Below are 17,450 nucleotides of genomic sequence, written 5' to 3'. Positions count from 1 at the left end.
CGGCTTTGGGCATCACATGGCCTTCTCCCCTTGTCTGTGTGTCTGTCGTCCTAGCAGGCCACCAGTCCTACTGGATTAGGGCCATGGTAGTCCAGTTTGTCCTCAAGTTAACTAATCACATCTTCAAAGACCCTATTTCCAAATAGGGTCAGGTTCACAAGCCCAGGGCCTGAAACTTGAGCATATATTTTTGGGGGGACACAAATCAATCCATGACAGTGACATTTGAGCAAAGACTAAAGATGTGAGGAGCCAGCCATGCTAATATCAGAGAGACAGGCAGGTGCAAAGGTCCTGAAGCAAGGGCTTAAATGGCATGTTCTGGAAAAACGAGCCAGCCCCTGGGGCTGGAGCAAGGAGAACGAGGGAGAGAGAGGAAGGAGGTGAAGCCGGAGAGTAGCAGAAACCATATTATAGGACCTCAAAGGTCATTCTGGAAAAGAACTTTAACATCATATCTGAGGAGGGGTAAAATATTTGCAGTCCCATGTCGGGCACATGATAGGTACTTAAATACCTCAATGTCTCCTCCTGAAAGGACTGAACTCTCTCTTATCATGGCCATTTGCTGAGGGCCACTTTCAGATGGATCACTGCAAAGTTCACAATCCTAGACATGTTGAATGCAAACTCTAGAAAAGGTCTTGAGGGCTAGTCTTCACTACTCAAAAATTGATCCTGTCCTGCCCTCTACTTCTGACTCCTCACCATATCCTTCACTTTTTTTTTGTTTTTTGTTTTTTTAAATTCAATTTTATTGAGATATATTCACATACCATACAGTCATCAAAGTATACACAATCAGTTGTTCACAGTACCATCATATAGTTGTGCATTCATCACCCCAATCTATTTTTTGAACATTTTCCTTATACCAGAAAAAGTGAAAATAAGAATAAAAAATAAAAGAAGAACACCCATGTCATCCCCTTACCCTATTTTTCATTTGGTTTTTTTTGTCCCCATTTTTCTACTCATCCGTCTATACACTGGATAAAGGGAGTGTGATCCATAAGGCTTTCACAATCACACTGTCACCTCTTGTAAGCTACATTGCTATACAATCATCTTCAAGAATCAAGGCTAGTGAAAAAAAAAAAAAAAAAAAAAAAGAATCAAGGCTACTGGGTTGCAGTTTGATAGTTTCAGGTATTTACTTCTAGCTATTCCAGTGCATTAAAACCTAAAAAGGATTATCTATATAGTACATAACAATGCCCACCAGAGTGACCTCTCAACTCCATTTGGAATCTCTCACCCACTGAAACTATTTCATTTCATTTTGCATCCCCATTTTGGTCAAGAAATGTTCTCAATACCACAATACCAGGTCTAGATTCATCCCTGGGAGTCATATCCCATGTTGTCAGGGAGATTTACACCCCTGGGAGTCAGAGCCCACATAGGGGGGAGTGCAGTGAGTTCTCCCATCAAGTTGGCTTAGCTAGAGAGAGAGGGCCACATCTGAACAACAAAAAGGTACTCAGAGGGGCACTCTTCAGCACAATTATAAGCAGGTTTAGCCTCTCATTTGTAGTAATGAGCTTCATAAGGGCAAGGTGAGTGATAGAGAGCTCAGCACATCAAACCATCAGTCCTTAGTGTTTGTGAGAACATCAGCAACAATCCAGGTGAGGAAGTCCAACACCTCTGCATTTTCCCCCAGCTCCTCAGAGGGGCCCTGCATATATATTTTTATTCTCTGTCCAAATTACTTTGGGATGTGTCACTATTTCACACTAACCCGTGCAAACCTACCAGATCTCACTTCCTGTTAAAAGTTCCATGTAATTATGGTATTTGAACAAATTGTGCAAGTTAAATTGTTTAGGAAATGTAGATCTTGCACCAACTAAACATCTCTTCTCTTGCTCTCACATGGAATTTGAAGTTTTAAAACACAGTCAGTATTGTCCTTTACCCTAGTCCTAACCACATCTCCATCATTCATATCTCTAGTTGAAGTCTGGATACTTCTTCAGCTTTTTTAACAGTTCCTATATGTGCTAATCCTGACATATCTGCCAAGTTCTAGCTCTGAGTTTCAGGTGTCACATAGATACCCAAAGTTCCAGGAATTGATCAGGTTATACACAAAGGAATCAGCATCTTGGAATCTGGAGATGGCCATTACAGTTCAGGAACAGATGTGACGGCTGTAAGAGCTTTCAATCCAGGGACCGTTACAATAAGCATTCCCCTGATAAGCTGTGCTCTAAGGTTCAATTCTGAGTTTACACATTGTAGTTAGTCCATATTGGTGAGGCATCATAGTGTTTGTTTCTGGCATAGTTCACTCAAAATGCTGTCTACACTAGGGCAAACCGAGCCAAAGGGTAAAGGTCGAAACTGACTGTGTTTTTTTTTTTTTAATATATGTATATATATATTTTTTTTATTAAATTCAGTTTTATTGAAATACATTCACACACCATACAATCATCCATGGTATACAATCCACTGTCCACAGTATGATAACATAGTTATGTGTTCATCACCACAATCTATCTCTGAACATTTTCCTTACATCAGAAAGAACCAGAACAAGAATAAAAAAATAAAAGTGAAAAAAGAACACCCAAATCATACCCCCATCCCACCCCGTTTGTCCTTTAGTTTTTATCCCCATTTTTCTACTCATCCATACACTAGATAAAGGGAGCATGATCCACAAGGTCTTCACAATCACACTGTCACCCCTTGTAATCTACATTATTATATAATTTTCTTCAGGAGTCCAGACTGCTGGGTTGGAGTTTGGTAGTTTCGGTTATTTACTTCTAGCTATTCCAATACATTAAAACCTAAGAGGTGTTATCTATATAGTGCATAAGGATGTCCACCAGAGTGACCTCTCAACTCCATTTGAAATCTCTCAGCCACTGAAACTATTTCATCTCATTTTGCATCCCCCTTTTGGTCAAGAAGATATTCTCAGTCCCACAATGCTGGGTCCACATTCATCCCCGGGAGTCATATTCTGCATTGCCAGGGAGATTTACAACCCTTGGAGTCGGGTCCCACATAGGGGGGAGGGCAGCGAGTTCACCTGTCGAGATGGCTCAGTTAGAGAGAGAGAGGGCCACATCTGAGCAACAAAGAGGTACTCAAAGGGAGACTCTTAGGCACAATTATATGCAAGTTTAGCCTCTCCTTTGCAGTAACGAGCTTCATAAGGGCATGTCCCATGATCGAGGGCTCAGCACATCAAACCGCCAGTCCCAATGTTTGTGACAACATCAACACCAGTCCAGGTGAGGAAGTCCAACACATCCGCACCTTCCCCCAGATCCTCAGGACTGGGGAGGGGAAGGCTGTAAATATATTTTTTATTATGTGCCCAAATTACTCTGGGATGTGTCACTATTTCACTCCAGCCTATACTAACCTACCGTATCTCACTGCCTATTCAAAGTTCCATGCAATTGTGGTGTTCGAACAAATCGACTGTAGAGTTGTACCGTTTAGAAAATTTAGATCCTGTACCAAATAGATATCTCTTCCCTTGTTCTCATATGGAAGTTGAAGTTTTAAAACACAGTCAGTTTCAACTTTTACTCTTTGGCCTGGCTTGCCATGGTCTTAACCAGACCTGCTTCATTCATATCACTAATTGAAGTCTGGGCTCTTTTTCAGTTTTTTTTTTTTTTTTTTTTTTTTTAACAGTGGCTGTATGCACTAATACTGACATTCATATCTGCCGAGCTCTGGCTCTGAGTTTCAGGTGTCTCAGAGATATGCATTGTTCCAGAGACCAATCTGGTTATACGCTAAGGGATCAGCGTCTCAAAGTTTAGAGATAGGCATTACAATTCAGGGATAGAGTTAACTGCTGTAAGAGCTTACAATCTAGGGACTATTACAATAATCATGTCCATGTTAGGCTATGTTCTATGATTCAATTCTGAGTTTACACATTGTAGTTAGTCCATACTGGCGAGGCATTAAAGTGTTTGCCTTTATTTCTGGTGTACTTCACTCAAATACTGTGTACAGGATCCATTCACCTCGTCGTATGTCTCACAGCTTCACTCTTTCTTGTAGTTGCTCAATATTCCACTGTATGCGTACACCACAGTACACCATTCCATTCTTCAGTCAGTGTACCCTTAGGTCATCTGCACCCTTTGCAAATCATGATTACTGCCTCCATGAACACTAGAAACTGACTGTGTTTTAAAACTTCAACTTCCATATGAGACCAAGGGAAGAGATGTCTATTTGGTGTAGGATCTGTATTTTCTGAACAGTATAACTCTACAGTTGGTTTGTTCAAACACCACTATTACATGGAACTTTGAATAGGAAGTGAGATACGGTAGGTTAGTATAGGTTAGAGTGAAATAGTGACACACCCCAAAGTAATTTGGGCAGACAATAAAAAATATATTTACAGCCCCCCCCCCTCCGCCCCGAGGAGCTGCAGGAAGGTGCAAAAGTGTTGGACTTCCTCACCTGGATTGGTGTTGATGTTGTCACAAACATTGGGACTGGCAGTTTGATGTGCTGAGCCCTCGATCATGGGACATGCCCTTATGAAGCTCGTTACTGCAAAGGAGAGGCTACACTTGCATATAATTGTGCCTAAGAGTCTCCCCTTGAGTACCTCTTTGTTGCTCAGATGTGGCCCTCTCTCTCTCTAACTAAGCCACCCTATGTGGGACCAGACTCCCAGGGGTGTAAATCTCCCTGGCAACGCAGGATGTGACTCCGGGGATGAATCTGGACCTGGCATCATGGGATTGAGAATATCTTCTTGACCAAAAGGGGGATGCAAAATGAGACGAAATAGTTTCAGTGGCTGAGGGATTTCAAATGGAGTTGAGAGGTCAGTCTGGTGGACATTCTTATGCACTGTATAGATAACATCTCTTAGGTTTTAATGTATTGGAATTTCTAGAAGTAAATACCTGAAACTACTAAACTCCAACCTAGTAGTCTGGACTCCTGAAGATGATTATATAATAATGTAGATTACAAGGGGTGACAGTGTGATTGTGAAAACCTTGTGTATCACACTCCCTTTATCTAGTGTATGGATGGATGAGTAGAAAAATGGGGATTAAAAACTAAATGACAAATAGGGTGGGATGGTGGGGATGATTTGGGTGTTCTTTTTTTACTTTTATTTTTTATTCTTAGTCTGATTCTTTCTGATGTAAGGAAAATGTTCAGAAATAGATTGTGGTGATGCATAGAATGCATAACTATGATTGTACTGTGAACAGTTGATTGTATACCATGGATGACTGTATGGTATGTGAATATAATTTCAATAAAACTGAATTTAAAAAAAATGCTGTCTACAGGTTCCATTCACTTCCTTGCTTGTCTCACAGCTTCACTCCTTCTCACAATTGCTCGATATTTCATTGTATGCACACGCCACAGTTCACCATTCTGTTCCTCATTCAGTGTACCTTTAGGCTACCTCCACCCATTGCAAATCATGTGTACTCTCTCCATAAACACCAGTATGCAAATGTCCACTCATGTCCTTGCTCTCAGATCCTCCAAGTAAATGCACCCTAATGAGGTTGCAGGACCTTATGGCACCCACATACTTAGCTTTGTGCAGAACTACCCTACTGTCCTCCAGAAAAGCTATACCATTCTGCCTCCTAACCAACAGTAAATACGTACATTCCCTCTCTCCCTCCATGTTTTCTCCAGCATTTTTATCCCTGTTCATATTTTTCCATACAATTTTATAGAGATATTCACATGCCATATAATCATCCACAGTATACAATCAGTTGTTTACAGTATCATCATACAGTTATGCATTTATCACCATAGTCAGCACTTGAACACATTGATTACTATGGGAAAAAAAGGTTTTCTTTTAATGAATATTAAAAAAAATAATAAAAAGAAAAATAAAATATCATACAATACAATATAATAGTAGGCTCAGACAATACCGCTACCAAGAATCCCATTTCCCTCCCTTATATCCCCCTCTCATACTTGTTTAGCTTTGGTATATTGCCTTTGTTACATTTAATGGAAGCATATTACAGTGTTACTGTTGACCATAGACTCCAGTTTGCTTTGATTATATTTTTCCTCACTACCATCCCCTTTCCAACACTTGGCATGTTTGACATTAATTTGTTCTCCCACATGCAAGAACAGTTTAATATTTGTACATTTAGTCACAATCATTGACCACTCCAGTTTTTGCTAAGTTAAATAATCCCAGACTTTATCTTCTATCTTTACCTCAGGTGTCATATGCTCCTAGCCTACCTCTTTCAGCTTCACTTACGGACATCTTTGTTCAGTGTAGTTACAATATTGTGTTACCATCACACAGGATTATGCTATCTATTTCTAAGTCTATACAATCAAGCCTGCTGAACATTCTGTAGTCCTTCAGCATCAGTGACCAATCTCTACCCTCTTTCTATCTCCTGGTTGCCTGTGTTATCAGCTTTTAACTCTCAAAGTTTGCTCATTAATGTTAGTGCATATTAGTGAGACCATACAGTATTTGTCCTTTTGTTTCTGGCTATCTTTGCTCAGCATAATGTCCTCACGGTTCATCCACGTTGTTATATGTTCCATGTCTTTGTTCTGTCTTAAAGCTGCGTAATATTCCATCGTGTGTATGTACCACAGTTTGTTTATTCACTCGTCCATTGATGGACATTTGGGCTGTTTCCATCTCTTGGCTATTGTGAATAATGCCGTGATAAACATCAGTTTACAAATGTCTGTTTGTGTCTTAACTTTCAGTTCCTCTGATTATATACCTAGTAATTGAATAGCTGGGTCATATGGCAGATCTATACTTAGCTTCCTGAGGAACTGCCACACTGTCTTCCAGAGTGGTTGCACCATTCTGCATTCCCACCAACAATGAATAAGTGTGCCTCTTTCTCCACATCCTCTCCAGCACTTGTAATTTTCTGTTTTTTTATAGCCAGGATTTTTAAAAATATAGTATGTTAACCTCTTCACTCATTTGTTTAAACGGTTATTTTAAACTTTCACTTAGTCTTCAGTATCACCAATTCCTCCTTCATACGTAGAATATAGCTTTGCTCTCAACTTCTCAGAATAAGCAGAAGCTACTTTGTGGGAACCAACTTATCCTTCAGTCCTCAACGTACATACTTATTGAATCATGACTTACCATTAGCTTCTTATCTTTTAGTGACTTTCAGTCTTGACTAAGGATAATTCCCCCTCTTCTGCTCTGGATACTATCACTTCCTTTCTGCTCAGGGACCTCCTTCCATCTATTATCCTTTTCTCTCATATTAAAACCTGTTACTCTCTATTGGTTTATAGCTTCACCACTTATTGGCCCTGTTACTTTGGGCAATTACTTAACTGTTTACAGTCTTGGTTTCACAGTTTCCTTATTTGTAAAATGAAGACATCAGGAAAATCTGCTTTGCAACATTGATGTAAAGATTAGAGATGTTGTCTGCAAGTTCTTTGTATAATGCCTACAAGTTTTTTGTATAATGCCTAGCACCTTGTAGGAAACAATTATTATCCTGTGACACAATCCACCAATGCCCTCAGCTGCAATTCTTGAAAAGTAGTCTACTTTCAGTATTTCTACTTCCTCATTATCCATTCACCCTTCATCTCCTCGAGTCTGATTCATTATCTTTTTGCTGAAACTGCCTTTGACTTCCTAATTGCCAAATACTTTCCTACCATTTTAATCTTATTTGACCTCTCAGAGACACTGGACATACACTTTAAGACTCTTCCTACCCTTGGTTTCTATGAAACTAGTCTCTCTGGCAGTCCTTTTACCTCCCTTTATTTTCCTTTGTAAGCTGATCCTTTGTTCCCCATGATCTCATATTTAGTTCTCTATTCTTTCACCCTATATAACCATTCTGATGTTCTCATCCATATCCATATCTCTAGCCCCAGCCTCACTCCTAAGTTTTAGACCTGTGCTGTCCAGTTCTGTCGCCACTAGCAACATGTGGCTATTGAGCACTTGAAATGTGGCTAGTCCAAATTGAGATGTGCTATAAGTGCAAAATACTAGATTTTGAAGATGTAGTATGAAAAAATGTAAAATATCTCAACAATATTTTGTTGATTCTACTTTGGTAATATTTTGAATTCATTGGGTTTTAGAAATATATTGTTAAAAATTAATTTCACCTTTTTTTTTTTTTACTTTTTTAATGTGGCTACTAGAAAATTTTAAATGACATGTGGCTTGCATTGTATTTCTATTGGACAGTGCTACTAGAGTCATCTACCTATCAAAAATACGCTTCTACTAGAGTCCTACAAATACCTAAATTTTGTATGTCACAAACCTAACTCCTCTAAGCCTCCTCTTTCCGCCTCCAACCCCCTCACACACAATTACACAAACATCAAACTTGATTTTTTGTGTTACATATTTCAGTCAGTGATACCACCATTGGTTGGACAAGCCATAAGCCTGCTTTTAAATGATCTGTCCTCTGCCTGTTGTTCTACTGCCCCATCCTTCAGCTGTCCTTTACTGTATAATCTTTCTTACCACCATACCAAACAATTTGGGCATACCTCCCAAATGAGATATGTTCTTACTTGCCTGTTTCTTTGCTCATAATATTCCCTCTTCTCTTCCTTCTCTTCCTAGTTCTTCAGGCTCAATCATCAAATCCACTGGGAAACTTTCCCTAACCACGCACTTCAGCTTTCTTAAGCTAAATCAAGTAGTTATTTTCTTTTCTCCCATGCATCTATACCTGTCTTATGGGATGTTATGGTAATTTTGACTACTTGTCTACTACTCTGATCAGACTGTAAGTTAATTAAAAATATTGTTTTTCATGTGTTTCTCCATTATGTAGCAAAATGCCTGGTACATTGTAAATGCTGACTAATATGAATAAATATTTTGAATTAATTAAAAGAAAGGTGATATACTTTTTTCTCCAATTTTTTGTTGTTGTTGTTGTTCTAGCCTTATTCTGATCATGGAGTTCAAGCAACATATCACCAGTTTTATGCTCCAAGTGCCATTGCTATGCCTGCACCAGTGATGCAGCCTGAACCTATTAAAGTAAGAAGTTTGTTTTGGTTCTTTGCATTTCTTCAGTCATATTTCCAGTTTTCTAAATTTCTATTCTGAAGGGAATAGTTTTGGATATTTATGTCACGTTTGTGATCAAAAGTACAGAATTATTACATTCTTTCATGTGAAGGAAATGCAATTCCAAATGAACTATAATTCTTAATAGTGTTGAAGAAGTTATAAACCATACATAATCTTTGTTAATGGCATGTAACATTTATGAGAAGATGAAAATAGCTAATGATATACTCTTCCAGTTTGGAGATCCTGTTTGGACTTGCTAAATCAGATCCAGGCCATAGAGTGGCAATGTAATTTGATCCATCCATGTACACAATATATTTAGACTATATACTATGTGGTAGGGAATTTTGTTATTCCCTTATAAACTAGACTCTAAGGTCATCACTTTAGGGACTTGGACTATATGTATCTCTAGTAGAGAACCACAGATTGACTGTTGTGATGGTAATATGAAACTTGCTGGCAGGGTGCTTTGGTAAGAAAAGTAGGCATGTTCTTTGTAATAAGATGATGGAGATTAGCTCTTTCACACTCAGATTTTAGGCTTCCGACTATCCCATGTGTTGAACTCAATACCAAGACAGTCTATTTTAAGGAGTCTTCCCACTCTCACACACCCTCATCACTCCATACTAGTATACACTGCCATCACCACTCTACTGTAAATATGAAATAAAGCCATACTTTTGATCTAATGTCCAAAACGAGAGTGTTCCTGAACCTTATTTATAGAGAGTTCATTTTTAGTATAGTGAGAGAATCTCTAAAAACAGACTTCTTCTGATGTTAAGATTTTCTCCAAATATACTTCTCTAGAAATAGTTGAAATGACTAAACCATATCAGATAGGTGCTCTTGACATGAAGATTATTTTCAGTACTGTTGAGTGTGTATGTATGTGTGTGTGTGTATATGTGTGTGTATTACAAATGATTGAACTTGTACTGCTTGAATGATTCCAATAGAGGATGAAGTGGTACTAAAATAAGAGAAATTTCCAAAAAAATGTTAGACATTCTTAATTTAAAGATTAATTCATATAGTTTAAGAGTATGTACTTTTTGTCTAAATTTCCTTAGAAATTGTAACCCTAGTGTAGGAAACAACAGAAATTGTACAGAGAAACAACTATATTATTCTTTAATTTAGTCATATAAAAATGTATACAGTTGACACAGGCTTGGGCCCCGCAGTAGAGACGGAGCCCCAGGATTACTGAAGCCTGGAAGTCCCCTCTCTTTCCTCCTCCCTGCTTTGCCACTTTGTGGCATCCTCCTGCCTCTGCCATTTCCCATTCTGATAATCTGGCCATAACTAGCAGAAGCACAGCCAAGCCCACTGGGCAGCCCCAGGCCAGCAAAATATGCCAATTCAGATTGGTCCTGCTGGGGGAATCAGCACTGGGGAACCTAGCCTGGCATTACATTTTGTCAAAGGGCAGTTCCATGAATACCAGGAGACCACCACTGGTATGGCCTTCCTCACCCAATCTGTTTGTCTAGATGACACAACAGTCAGCTGGACAGGAGTGATACCATAGCTTGGCCCCATGTACTACAGGAGTGCCCAATCTACAGTTTTGGTTTATGACATTACTAATCAGGAAACCTTTGCCAAAGCAAGACATGGGTAAAGGAATTACAACAACAGGCCAGTCCTGTCATCATTATTGCCCCGGTTGGAAACAAAGCTGACGTGGCCAACAGGCACATGGTAGAGTAATAAGAGGCCCAGGTGTGTGCAGATGACAATAGCTTATTGTTTATGGAGAATTCAGCCAAGACAGCTATGAACGTGAACAATTTTTCTTCCTGGAAATAGCTTAGAAGTTGCCAAACAGTGAACGCAGGAATCTGGGAGATGCAGCAGGCTGAAGACTGGGTATGGATCTCCGTGAGCAGTCCCAGCAGAACAAGAACCAGTGCTGTAGCAACCAAGGGAGTGGTAGCAGCAAACAAGTTTGGGGCTAGCCTGAGAGCTAAGAAATAACCTCCCTCCATACCCCTCAGCACACAGTCCGTATGGTAACAGAACACTGAGCCCTGGCTCCCAAGAGCTACCTCTTGACAGCTCCATCATGTCACTTTTTAATGCTTCAGCAACCAACACTAAGTAGCTGTTACCACTGGCCTCCCACCTGCTACTCTGGGGCTTGGAAATTAGATACCACTGGGACTTAGCTTCCAAAAGAAACTTTCTTTGCTTTTAATACAGATGCAAGACAGTGGCCTATTTACCTTTCCTCCTCCTTCCCAGTGTTCCTCATATTTTCAGAAAACACATTGTCTCCTGCCCCTCCCCTTCTCCTTTGGTCAATCCCTGCTCTTGAACCCCATTTCTTCTTCTCCCCAGAATGGAAAAAGTGATGAACACAGGAACTGAAGGAAAGAGGTTTCCAGATCTGTCGCATAAAGGGCTGTGGGGTAGGAAGAGTAAGGCTTATGCCAGGAGGGAGTAAGGAAACACTTTTCTTTTTATTTTTATTTGGTTGATGTTTCTCATCATTGAAAACTCTGCATTATCCATGAGTTGGCCTTGTGGAGGGTGTGCCTAGATAGAGATGAGAATGGGAAGGCAAGTTCTCTGTCTCCAGGTTGGAGTTCTTTTGAGTTAGCTGACTGGGCGGAGGCATGGGCGGAGGAGGTGCAGTGTCATCTGTAGCTCTGGAACTCATCCAAGGTCTGGTTTTCCCTCACCCAAGCTCTTGGGTAGCTTCTCTCCCCATAGTAGGAATTGGACCCCAGAGTCCTCCAAAGAAACTTCAGTGGTTGCCTGCCTTTTGGGGTCTGCTCTGATCTAATTGGAGGAGGGACCAGTTTTGGATACCCACTCTCTGATTTATACATATGCATTTTTTTCTCTGGCCTTTAGATGGCTTCAGCCCCAGTCACCAAATCCCTCTGCAGTTTTCACTTTAATTGATAGTAGTTCAGTTGGAAAACTTGTTTTGGGGGGTTTGATTGATTTACTCACCCTCCTACCTTCTTTGTAATTAAATGGAACCTGAAGTATATACGAGGTTTGGGGAGGGCTGTAAAGAACAGTACCAGGAGACTCTTAAAAAAAAAAAAACTCTCTACCCAAACTCATCTACAGATTCAATGCAATCCCAATCAAAATTCCAACAACCTACTTTGCAGACTTGGAAAAGCTAGTTATCAAATTTATTTGGAAAGGGAAGATGCCTCGAATTGCTAAAGACACTCTAAAAAAGAAAAACGAAGTGGGAGGACTTACACTCCCTGACTTTGAAGCTTATTATAAAGCCACAGTTGCCAAAACAGCATGGTACTGGCACAAAGATAGACATATAGATCAATGGAATCGAATTGAGAATTCAGAGATAGACCCTCAGATCTATGGCCGACTGATCTTTGATAAGGCCCCCAAAGTCACCGAACTGAGCCATAATGGTCTTTTCAATAAATGGGGCTGGGAGAGTTGGATATCCATATCCAAAAGAATGAAAGAGGACCCCTACCTCACCCCCTACACAAAAATTAACTCAAAATGGACCAAAGATCTCAATATAAAAGAAAGTACCATAAAACTCCTAGAAGATAATGTAGGAAAACATCTTCAAGACCTTGTATTAGGAGGCCACTTCCTAGACTTTACACCCAAAGCACAAGCAACAAAAGAGAAAATAGATAAATGGGAACTCCTCAAGCTTAGAAGTTTCTGCACCTCAAAGGAATTTCTCAAAAAGGTAAAGAGGCAGCCAACTCAATGGGAAAAAATTTTTGGAAACCATGTATCTGACAAAAGTCTGATATCTTGCATATACAAAGAAATCCTACAACTCAATGACAATAGTACAGACAGCCCAATTATAAAATGGGCAAAAGATATGAAAAGACAGTTCTCTGAAGAGGAAATACAAATGGCCAAGAAACACATGAAAAAATGTTCAGCTTCACTAGCTATTAGAGAGATGCAAATTAAGACCACAATGAGATACCATCTAACACCGGTTAGAATGGCTGCCATTAAACAAACAGGAAACTACAAATGCTGGAGGGGATGTGGAGAAATTGGAACTCTTATTCATTGTTGGTGGGACTGTATAATGGTTCAGCCACTCTGGAAGTCAGTCTGGCAGTTCCTTAGAAAACTAGATATAGAGCTACCATTCGATCCAGCGATTGCACTTCTCGGTATATACCCGGAAGATCGGAAAGCAGTGACACGAACAGATATCTGCACGCCAATGTTCATAGCAGCATTATTCACAATTGCCAAGAGATGGAAACAACCCAAATGTCCTTCAACAGATGAGTGGATAAATAAAATGTGGTATATACACACGATGGAATACTACGCGGCAGTAAGAAGGAACGATCTGGTGAAACATATGACAACATGGATGAACCTTGAAGACATAATGCTGAGCGAAATAAGCCAGGCACAAAAGAGAAATATTATATGCTACCACTAATGTGAACTTTGAAAAATGTAAAACAAATGGTTTATAATGTAGAATGTAGGGGAACTAGCAGTAGAGAGCAATTAAGGAAGGGGGAACAATAATCCAAGAAGAACAGATAAGCTATTTAACGTTCTGGGGATGCCCAGAAATGACTATGGTCTGTTAATTTCTGATGGATGTAGTAGGAACAAGTTCACTGAAATGTTGCTATATTATGTAACTTTCTTGGGGTAAAGTAGGAACATGTTGGAAGTTAAGCAGTTATCTTAGGTTAGTTGTCTTTTTCTTACTCCCTTGCTATGGTCTCTTTGAAATGTTCTTTTATTGTATGTTTGTTTTCTTTTTAACTTTTTTTTTTCATACAGTTGATTTGTATTAAAAATTAAAAAAAAAAAAAAAAAAACTCATTTGCATTCCCAAGACAAGCTCTTAAGCATAAATTCATTACAGCTTGGGGGTCTTATTCTCTTTCTTTCCTCTCACTATGAAGCTGGGGAGAATTCATAAACAGCTCTGGTGGTTTTAACATGATGCAGGATTATTACAAGGGATTCGGGCTTTTCTTTTCCTCTCTCTCCCTCCCTCTCTCTCAATCTCTCTCTCTCTCTCTCTCTCTCTCTCTCTCTCTCTCTCTCACACACACACACACACACACACACACACACACACACACACACCACAATGGTTTTAGTCTCATTAGCTACAATATTATTTTCATCTCTTCCATCTTTAGACAAGCCCTACCCCCGACTCAGTCGATGCTTTCTTTCTTGGCCTCCTGCGGGAACACCGACAAAGTAACAAAATATTCATATGGTAAGGCACATGGAAACCTTGGGAAGATTTAAACCTGGGCTTCATGTCACAGACGCTCCCTCCAAAAAAAAAAAAAAAAAAAAAAAAGAACAGTACCAGGGCTATTCAGGCTCAGTCTCCACTACTAGCTTTCTCCAACTCTTATTCTTCACCTGTATTCTAGCCAACTTAACTCTTGGGTAGAAGTTTGCCTTCCCTGGAGAATTAACTGAGCAGCTGGGGAGTAGTCTCAGGATAACATAGGCCAAGGTAGGGGAGTGAGAAGGGGCCAGTCAAGACAAAGGAGTTTTTCTCTCCTTTTACAAGGTTCACATTCAATTTGATATCCATTACCATGTCTTTTCTGCTTCCCTGTAAGTAGGTGTGATCTTATTTCCCCTTTACAGTCTGTTCTATCCCCCACTTGCCATCAGGCCTTTCTCATTTGTTAGTCTTCAGTTTAGTCCCCATTCCCACCCCCATGCATCCAGTTGTTTAATCCATGTGTCACTAGGGGTTCATACCACAGAGGCTTACTTGTTGCCCCTTTATATCATACTACTTGTTCCTGTGGACAGGGAATAACTAGCACTGAAGGTACCTCACAACTGTCTCATATCATTTGAGGGCATTGATCCTTTTTAGATCTCTAGCTTCTCTTCATGTCTCTCATCAGGCGTTTTTAGGAGTCTGAGGAAAGCCATCAAGGCAAGAGAGTACTCCAGGCTCCTTCTTGTTCCAGCCCAGAGTTTTGGGAAAATTTGAGGAAGAAAGATAGGAAAGGCCACAGTGACCTAAGATTGGAACTTTTCTGCCCTTTTGACGTGCAGACTGCTTTTTGTTGCAGAGCCCTTAAGAAACCCAGTTTAGTTTCTTCCACTTAGGCCTCAGTTCCTTTCCTTTTCCAGGGGCAGCCTTAGTTTCCCTGGCCCTGAAGCACAAGCATGCACATTTTTCCCTTCCTTTCCCGGAACCCACTAGCCCCCCCATACCCCCATACCCCCACCCCCCAGAGCACCCAGTGTGTCCTTTTTTACAAGTGGAAGATCTAGAATGGCTCCCTTAAGACTCTTAAAAATGAAGTTGAAGTTCTTTCTCTGTGCAGTGTTCCCTATGGAACAGGAACAAAGATGTTTCATTGCCTTGGGACCAGGAAACCATTTTCCTGGGCTGCTTTTCCCCTTTTCTCCCCACCACCCCACTTCCCCCTGCACTACAGGATTGGCCTTAGCTTCTAAGCCTGTCTGCTGCCTTCTCACTACTACCAGCTCTTCTGCTTTCCTTTGAGCTCTGTTGGCCTTTAGGGATCTTAGTGTTTGGGGTTTTTTTTAATGTAGATCTTAGTTTTTTTATTTCCCAACTCTTCATTTTTTTCTTCTGGTCAGTTTTTGTAGGGAGGAGGGTATGTGCCTTTTTTTTTTTCTTCTAAGAAAGCATTTGCCTTTTTTTCCCTTTCTCCCTCTCCAAACATAACAATTGTGGTAACAGAATGCAACTGCTCATTTACCAATGTATTTAATGTACATAAAAAAGGAAAAAAGAAAAAAAAAAGTGCACATACATTGAATACCAGTCATAACAGAGGCATGATAAATATCATCCTTCTTTCTGCATACATGCATAAAACTGGAATCTGAAAATTCCTGCCCCCCTTGTATGTCTAGAGAAATGCTGCCAATAGGAACTTTACGCCTTCTATCCTGACAGAAATATTCACTCCAACTATTATCTCACATGTGGATCACAGGCCAAAGGAGAACAGAAGCACTGGCTGGTTTTGATTTGGAATTTCATATGTCTTGTTAGGGATTATAATTTGGTTATCATACTGGGATACATCCTAGGGAATATTTTAGTCCTGCCAAAGTTAAGATTTAAGGATTAGAGAAGAGTTGAAGAGCTAACAACCATGATTAACTAGATTAATTTAAAGCACACAGCAAGCACTCTGTAATATCATACTTCATCAAATCTAAGATACCATGGGTTGCAAGACACACCATTATTTTACATATCATTACAAAATAAAAAATGCTGTCATCAAATGTAAAACATATCCTGGTTCAGAGGCTCTGAAGTGTGAAAAGATGTGTATCTCGGAATCAATGAAATTTGGCATTTGTTACATTTTTAATTTAGAGATGCAGGATCATAGGAAGTTTGAGTTAGGAGGGACATTAAAAAAACATAATATTTCCAATTCTCCTTTTGTTTAAGTTGAGAAAAGAAGATTTAATAAAATTTCAGAGTCAAACCTAGATCTCAGGGCTGTTGTATAGAATTTTATATTTCTTGTTTTCATTTTTTAAGGTTGGGTGTTCTGTGCATTTTATGCTCAATGTTTTTCCTTAGATGATTTGGTGGCCCTCAGTAGAAAATGATGTCCATCCCTCCCAGGGACAGAAACTCTAAAATCACTTTAGTTTTTACTAGAACTGTACCACTCTGTAGAAATGATTTACTCTACAGGTTTTACTGTCTGATAAATTATTCATTTTTGTTTATACTACATGTTGATTATAACATGGAGATCTTAACACACAAATGTTATTGGGAGGCATTCTTTTCCTAAAGTGTATTAAAGTAGATAAATATTAAAATATTAATAAATGATATTGGAAACAATAGCCTTTATTCTCCTTCTGTAAATTGTTTATGGATTTAAGTTATTCATTGCTATTTCTGTCACATTATTATGTACTATAAAATACTGAAGAATCTAAATGAACTGTGGGCCATTAGGTTAGTTAATTCTACAAATCACATAAATAAGTTGCCCCTTGCATAGATATAACTTACAAATTCTAACAAATAAGAAGTCTTAAGCAACAGCTTATTCTCAGTAGTTCAATTTATCAAACATATTGAACATTACATTTGAAAAATAATAATAAAGTCCTGTGGGTACAAAAATTAATAAGACACTGACCTCACCTCAAAATTACATTCAGTTCTGTTAATGCCCTGAGCCCATGATTTTCTTCTTTTAGAATTATCAATAGTTAATTCCTCAAACTAGGGCAAAAGTCAGTGCCTACATGTACTTTTTATTGAAGCTAGCAGTACCTTAGTTAAATTTTTATTTTGTTTTGTTTTGGAAAGCAGTAAAAAGAATACATGAGAAAAGTGTGGCTGGAACTTAGGATAGTA

General features: G+C 39.3%; 1 protein-coding gene and 1 pseudogene across 1 annotated transcript in view; both read left to right on the top strand.

Annotated features, from left to right (window-relative positions):
• Positions 1-17,450, top strand: part of BOLL (boule homolog, RNA binding protein) — a 69,427-nt gene that overhangs the window by 22,915 nt on the left and 29,062 nt on the right. Inside the window, 1 exon segment of the mRNA XM_037849580.1 lies at positions 8,942-9,040. Coding sequence (XP_037705508.1) covers positions 8,942-9,040 — 99 coding nt within the window.
• LOC119544497 lies at positions 9,526-11,046 on the top strand (annotated as a pseudogene).

This window comes from Choloepus didactylus, chromosome 9 (genome assembly GCF_015220235.1).
Source record: "Choloepus didactylus isolate mChoDid1 chromosome 9, mChoDid1.pri, whole genome shotgun sequence".
NCBI classification, from domain to species: domain Eukaryota; kingdom Metazoa; phylum Chordata; class Mammalia; order Pilosa; family Megalonychidae; genus Choloepus; species Choloepus didactylus.
Note: the sequence above shows the minus strand (reverse complement) of the source record. Positions and strands in the feature narration are given on the sequence as shown.